The sequence below is a fragment of the Caenorhabditis briggsae genome (assembly GCF_000004555.2).
Source record: "Caenorhabditis briggsae complete genome, chrX, whole genome shotgun sequence".
Lineage (NCBI taxonomy): Eukaryota > Metazoa > Nematoda > Chromadorea > Rhabditida > Rhabditidae > Caenorhabditis > Caenorhabditis briggsae.
In genome coordinates, this window is record NC_013491.2 from 8,628,587 (window position 1) to 8,636,360 (window position 7,774).

General features: G+C 39.9%; 2 protein-coding genes across 2 annotated transcripts; one reads left to right on the forward strand and one right to left on the reverse strand.

Moving 5' to 3' along the window:
• Nucleotides 1–1,557: 1,557 nt before the first annotated feature.
• CBG14225 lies at nt 1,558–5,606 on the forward strand (the record flags this gene model as incomplete). The annotated part of the gene is made up of 11 exons (XM_045239490.1): nt 1,558–1,860; nt 1,908–2,058; nt 2,810–2,916; nt 2,969–3,124; nt 3,210–3,294; nt 3,441–3,544; nt 3,592–3,713; nt 3,782–4,164; nt 4,208–4,299; nt 4,349–5,267; nt 5,353–5,606. The coding sequence occupies 11 exons, from the start codon at nt 1,558–1,560 to the stop codon at nt 5,604–5,606; spliced, it is 2,676 nt and encodes an 891-aa protein (XP_045095365.1).
• Nucleotides 5,607–6,076: 470 nt separating this feature from the next.
• Cbr-sox-4 lies at nt 6,077–7,495 on the reverse strand (the record flags this gene model as incomplete). Its single annotated transcript, XM_002644340.1, has 4 exons — nt 6,077–6,313; nt 6,360–6,491; nt 6,538–6,876; nt 7,439–7,495. 4 exons carry the CDS (start codon nt 7,493–7,495, stop codon nt 6,077–6,079), a joined length of 765 nt encoding a protein of 254 aa, XP_002644386.1.
• Between the last annotated feature and the right edge of the window lie 279 nt (nt 7,496–7,774).

Below are 7,774 nucleotides of genomic sequence, written 5' to 3' on the forward strand. Positions count from 1 at the left end.
CCATGTTGCGTTGCCTGGACTAATGGCGTCGCCAAATGCAGAGCAAAAGAGACAGGCATTGTGAGGTTTGGCACGGGCAATAAAAGCTTGGCCTCACCTTCTTATCACTCGCTTCGCGATGTGTTCACAGAGGCTGGTAGGTAAGTATTTTTCTCCTCTTTTAAATGTCTGAAAAGGTTGAGAGCAAATGGTAAAGCTTGAAAGAAAGATCAAAGAGTCTCAAGTTCAAGAGCTAGAATACTGATCAAAAATGTCCCAGTGACCAAATATTTAAAACAAAAAAATATAAATTTCAGAAAAAAGTACCTGCAAAAATTCGTAATGATAAATTACATGCAGACATTTTTGACTATTTTTAGAAGAAATTTCAATTTCGGTCATTCAGCAGCACTGTAAACGGAGTTTCTCGTACTCAGGATTTTTTAATTAAACAATCGTGTATCTGAAGCACTTTACGAAAAAGTGAAATAGCCTGTTTAGCGAACTTTAAGGACGTACTGTAAAACCTGTAATAGAAAGTCTTCCAATCCGTTTATTGTGAACTACTTTTTTGGCTGCTATGCCTGATATCGAAAATGTGTCAACTTACAAAACTGTTCTGATATTATGATACTTATTAGTTTTATTTATACTTTTGACATAGACCGGAAGTAATATGTCAAAATTTAAAATTTAGGAGTCCTTCTATTAAAGGTTTCACGGATTTTGGATTTCAGGATGTGTTGATTAGAATGTTTCACGATTTACCGAACTGTGCCATATTTTAGGATTTTCGAGAATGTAGAACATGACTACTATTTTCAGAACTCCCATAAAACATTATATTTCCTTCCCCACCCATCTCATCTCCAAATTTGTATTTGATCTGTGAGTCGGGGTGTTTGAGCGCTCTGAAAAATATGAATCAGTGTTATTTCTTTCCTTTTTTTATTTGCATTTGACTACTTTTATTACTTGGCAAAGATGTCGTTACACACACGTCAGTCCAAGAGAGAAAGAGAGACTGTTTCAATTTTTATCTTAAACGAGAACGATTATTAACAATTGAATTGCTTTTTATCAGTGTCAAGACGTGGCAGATTATATAGTTCTTCCACGGTTAACCCCATTTTTGTTGGCAGACACCGGGAATGGGTTTCTCCGAAAATTCGGGAAAAATTGACTGAAGATATGGAAAAAAAGAAACATCTGTAACAAAAATTATTGGGAACCAAATTAAACCGTGGAATCAGAAATCAAAGAGAACGCCTTCACTCTGAACAGTGCGTTTTCGCAATTTCACAACCATATAATCAAATCGTCACCTTTTTCGGAATAAGCCTAATCGATTCAAACTACTGATAATGCCATTTAGCAGTGTCACCGATTCCAACAGTGCACAATGATTTTAATGGGGTGTAACCAGGGTGTGTATGTGTATGGAAATGTAAAACAAAACGATGCAATAGGTGATATGACTCAAGAATAGCATAGACTGAGAGTCAGAGAGAGGGTGGGAAGAGTCTTGATTTGATTAGCTGAACCGTGCTCCGCACTTTTGCTCCGCCGTCGCACCCGATGGATCTTCTTTTAGTGATACTACTGGCTGCGTTCTGCACAACCGCCAGTGCCGTCGACAGTGAAGGAACTAACTTTGTCTTTGGTTTCGTCAGAAACGCTAATGACACAAGTATCGCAAATCAGGTCCTTACGGTCTCCGGTAATATTCCAAATGTAATTGTGTTCAAACGTTTTCCTTTTATAGTCCTCAACCAAAATGCTCAAGACTGCCAATTCACATTAACCTACCGTCCGGACTATCACAAATACACACCGCCCCAGAACTTGTCAGTCACAGTTCCAAAAATGGGAGCTATTGAGGTTTGTTAAAATTTTGATATCTTTAAGTAATTGAAACAAGAATTCAGGTGCAAATTCCGAGCTGGTATGGATGGAATTACGCGATTACCAGCGTTCAGGATGACGTGTTCTTGACACTAATGGGATTCTCTACGTGTCCAGTGACCCTGCTTGCCAATAATTATGATATTTCGACCGGACAAGGAGATACGTTCATGGGTAAGTATTGTTTTTTGGGATGATTTGAAATTCTTTCTCCGGAATCATCAAAATTCATGTAGTGATCAATCTGCCCTTATAAGATGAGTTAGCCGGAACTGAGCAATCAGTTCCATCTTCTTTTTTTGAAAATGTCTAAAAACAATAAAACATGTTCGATATTGTGGGAGGAGACAAGACATTTTCAGATTGTTAAACAAAAATAATGCTAATTGTAAGATAAACCGTTTGAAAGTGTCGCGTCTTCAAAATCAATGCTATTGCTGAAGTTTTGGCTATTGATTTGTTTTGAGAGGTATATTTCATTCTGATGAAATTCAAAAAAGGTTGTCAACTACGCTATTGAAAATATACTCTTGTACAGTTGGCCTGGAAAATTTCCGTTTAATTCAACAGCATTAACAATATTGTTTCAACAATTAAAGTAGGTTATTTTCTACAAAAAATAATGGAACAAACTTCTAACCAGTGCTGTATGCTGAGATGCCAATTTTTAAGAATATTGATGGGTTCCGATAGAGACCGTATTTTTTTTCTGGAACCGAATAGTTTTTAAATTTGTAAAAAGAAATTTTAACACTTTCTTAGTTCGAAATCAGCTTATTCTGCATTTTTGAGCAATGACGCACAATTGTTCGAAAAATCAAGTTGATTAAAATTATTCATTAATCATGTCTTCCATCTACTTTAATTACCTTTATCATGAAATGCCAAGATATGACATCAAATTTACCAAACGAAAACTATGCAGTTCTACCTACAACTTGGGGATCTAAGAGCTTCACATTCTCGCTGCCACCAGCGGTCTTGTCTGGCACCTATCAGTACGAGCAGATTCTCGTTCTTCCAACTACAGAGGTATTTTTTCTTTTTTCACAATATTCCTGAGGACCTTTTCCAAATCTTTCAGGGAACCACTCGTGTTAACGTTGTCGAAATCGGTAACGGTCAATCCTTCTACAGTTTCAATGTCACTTATGGAAACGCCCCAGCCGTTTACATTGGAACTCGCACCCCAGATAAACGTCCACGTACTTATCATGTGACTTCTGATAAAGATGTTCTGGTTAGTTTTCTCTTCCACTAGGAGTTTTTATTACATGGAGAGCATTTTATTGCTCAATTAGAGATCAACATCATTTCGTATTCAGATTGTTGCCGGAGTCACATGCGCTGGAGCCGATATAACCACGTGCGATCATGCGGCTTATATGCCTCATCCGCCAGCAGCTAGCGGTAAGAGCTTTGCAGATTGATCAACTTTCCGCCCTCACAAATCTCATTGCTATACAAGGATAATCTAGGAGTTTTTTATGCATATCATGAATAGTAAAATGAACCTGGATTGATGAAAAAACACAAAGAAAATGTGATCAATTAAGATTGCTATGCATACGACTACTACGACGATGATCATGTCAGCTACCTGCCAACAACCACACAATTTTTCACCGACATTCCTGGAACATGCTTGGTTGGACAAAATGTAAAATTTGAAATAGAAAAAAACAGACAAAAAATGAGTAATTCCAGATCACAAGCATACTGAATGATGGGGTTGCCAAAACAATAACTATCAAGCCACAAATGGAATCTCCACTTTGGACGATCCAAACTACAAAACCTGATCAGACCGGAGTTGCTTTTCACAACGGGTAAGACACTTTATGAAAAAATTATTTTTCGAGAGACGAAATTGCGACTATATAAGATTACGTTTCAGAGGATCCAACATCCACATCGCCAGATACTATGATGGTACCAAGTACAACTCTCGTGGAGCATTCATTGCAACATCTCCATCTATGACTCAGTTCCACGCCGACAGCACTTCTTTTTACACTAGAAACGCCAACGACTCGCTAGAAATTTATTGCACCGTTCTGACCTGTGCTAAAATTACTATTGATACAAAGCGAATTTCTATTGCGGACACAAAAGTTGTGCAAAGTGTTGATGGCACCTCTTATTACATTTTTGTTATCACTATTGCAAACGCTGGATTCCATCAGATCTACTTGGATCCGAACACAAAAGGAACATACTCGTTCTTCGTTTTTGGAAAGAACAATCAGTACTCCTACGGTTATGTGGGAGGAGTCAACAGTAAAACATCCTTAGAAATTTCCGGGAAAATAATAAATTACAGAGCCAACATTTGTTCTCGCACCTGCCACTAGCCCAGGACCAACCACTACTGGCCCGACTACACTGACACCACCATCAACCGTAACTACTCAAGTAAAAATAATTTTTAATTTGAAATTTTGAAAAAAAAATCGTTTTCCAGGCGCCAACATCAACTGCCACGCCACCCGTCACCGCTCCCCCATCATCCTCCCCTGTCACAAGTAAGCAAACTAGTACCCCGATACCTCCTCAGACCAGTTCCACCTTGGTTTCCACACCGGCCCAAACAACAGCTTCTATCCCATCCCTGCCCACTACTGTAACCAAATCCCCAACTTTATCAACAAATACGCCATCATTAATGACCAGTACAGTATCTCAACCAGCAATAACTTCTAGTAAACCTGCTATGACCACTATGACCACTCAGCATGTTTCCACTAGCACCCTACCATTAGGTTCCACCGCTACTGCTACCCTTCCTGCGCAAACCACCATGACAAACACGCCAGTGGCTTCCACTACCCAACCTGCTGCTAAGTCTACTGTCACTCAGCCAGTTATGACAACCAAAACTACTATTCCAGTGGTCACCACTACTCAGCCGCCATTAGTGTCTTCTACCGTAACCCAGCCAGCGATGACCACCAAGACTACTGTGGTTACTGAACCCGTAGTCACTTCTACAGTTACTCAACCTGTAATGACAACCATGACTACAATGGTTACTCAGCCCATTGTGACTACTACAGTAACCCAACCCGTTATGAGTACCATGACAACTAAACCAGTGATTACTACCACCCCTCCTGTAGTGACCACTACTTCAGTGACTCCGGCAGCTACATCATCTACGGCGGCTCCAACAAACCCACCAGTCACGACTACTCAGCCTGCAGCTACATCAACTCCAACTGTCGCAACTGTAGCTCCGCCAGCTTCCACCAGCACACAGCCAGTAGTGACTACTGTAACTGTTCCTGTAGTAACCACCCAAACTGTTCCCAACACTCCACCCCCATCTTCATCGGCTGCTCCACCGACTTCTACGGTAGCTACCACGACTAAAAATGTTCCCGGTAAGCTTTAGCTTCGGTTTGGGTTGGGCAGTTTTTTCTTGAATTTTTGCACTGTACACATCATTTGGTTTTTTTTACTTTTCAGTTGTCACAACACCAACCACCGCAGCAACCACCACAACTAAAGCTGCTGCAACCACACCAACAACAGTGGTCACGACGCCAACGGTTCCAGTTACAACTCCAACAACTCCAACAACTACAAAGCCAACACCAAAGGTAGTAACCACTCCGACAACAGTAACTACACAAGCTCCAAGTACTTCAACTCAATCCTCATCGATAGTTTCTACAGCTCTTCCAATGGTTCTTACCATTTTCGTTGCTCTCTTTCTCTAAAGTGCGTATAATTTAAATTATCATAACTTTATACTTTTATGTCTGTGTCACAATAAAGGGTTTCAAAAATTGAAAAGAAATTTTGCTTCATTTCGTTTTATTTCATCGTTTCCCCTCTAGAACAATACTGAATTTCCAGTCACAGTCATGAAGAAATAAAAATAATAATGAAAACCCGACCTGGTGTGTCTGTTATCAGTTGTGTTGGACAAATTCTATGTCTTCAACTATGCATGATTCATTTCTATCATAGAATCAAATGAAATCATAAAAATAATGCATTTTATTTCATTTCACAAGTTTTCCTTTTTTGGGTAACACAGTCAGTGGGATAGGGGGAGAAGAATTAAGAACACAGAATTTTTGTAAGAGATCGATGCGTTTAATAATCAGGGTATGGATGCAAAAATAAGTTATTTTCCGATAGATAAGGCCAAATAATGATGCAGGTAATAATTTAGTGAGAGAAATCAAATGAGATTGTTGGCTTCTGAATCGACACTTTTCTGCATAGTCTTCAAGCAGCACATCAACTGTTGGAGCATCATGGAGCAGACCAAAGAGTTGTTGTTGTTTGGGAAATCACCCAACTCATCCGACGGAGCACTTTCAAAACTTCCGGTGCTTTTTACAATACGCTTTCTTCTGCGTGGCCGGTAGACGTAGTCAGGGTAAGTGATGAAGTGCTCTTCACGGAGTTGTTTGGCCTGTAATTCATCACAATGAACATTAAAGGGTTTCCCTTTAACTCACGCGCTCAACAAATGGAACTTTTTCCTCATCAGCCATCGCGCGCCACTCGACACCTAACATTTTTGAAATATCGGAATTGTGAAATTTTTGTCCGGTTGCCGAAATTTGTTGACGCCGTTGTTGTGACCACACCTAGAAATTAAAATTGCATATTCGATCAGATGATAAGGTGAATAACCATAAATGCATTCATTGGGCGTTTGATTCGTTCTTCGCGTGGGCTCACAGCTGACATCTCACGTTTGGAGCATCGTTTGGTTGCTGAGGACTTCATGGATGCCATGAACTTTGAAACCATATCTTCATCGGGCATGTCGGCAACGAGCTTGAAATCAAAAGGGTCCGATGGAGCGTCGATTGGGGTTTGTGGAATCGCCATATCAGAATCCGTGGAGCTTCGGCGGGATCTTTCAGAATCTCTTCCGTTGGTGGCATCACTAGCAGACATTACCAATGCCATGATAGCAGCTTGATCCATAACAAAAGGAAATCCTATTGGCAGAGGAGGTGATGTTGTCTGAAAATAAAAATGAATTCATTATTCTTTCAAAACCGCATGTATACAGAAATATTATATCGCTTATTCTCGAGCCATTGTGTGGAGACAGGTGAACAAGAGAGAATTAATGAATCCCGAGTCTCAGCCCCCTTCTGTCTCATTATCCACAGATACAAAATATGTGTTTTGTTACTGATGGTAATAACGAGAATAGAAGGGAAAAAAGGGAAGAAATGACAAAATGAAAGGGAAGCGACAATTGATCTGATGAGATACAAGAAACCCGGGAAAAGAAATGAAAGAATGGTATGACGGTTAAGAAATGAGGGAAAAAACGTTTGTTCAGAAATGAATGATTAGCAAGCAAGTGTCGTATCAATGTTTGTGCTAGATTGTTTATGGAAGTTCACGGGGCATCTCGCCCGCCTCTTTTGTCTTTCTTGACTTTTTTGACTGACGTGGCAAGTTTTCCAGAAAACAATAAAATGAAAAAAAGTTGAGATGTTAAATTAGGCAAAAACAATTTTGCAATTTTGCAAGTGTGAGAGTCATGAAGAAGCATTTTCTCCCGCATGCGCACGCCCCACATTACAACACCGGACTTCACATGGACTTTTGTCGTCGCTTGAAAGGACATTTTGTAGTTCTGCAGATGTAAATGGACTTCGGACTAGATTCGAAGAAGGGATCAAGCACAAGAGGGTGAAGAAATGAAGGTGGAGACAAACTGAGCATATGCTTTTATATTTATATATGTATATAAGGGTGGAAGAAAGAAGGCGGTGCCCGAAAGGATGAAGATTCGAGAAGAAAGGGAAAGAAGAGGGAGCCTTCTTATTCTCAATTCATGAGCCATTGTATTTCGCTGGGATTACATATCTTTGGAGGGTACCACCTGATCAGGAGGGGAGAAGAG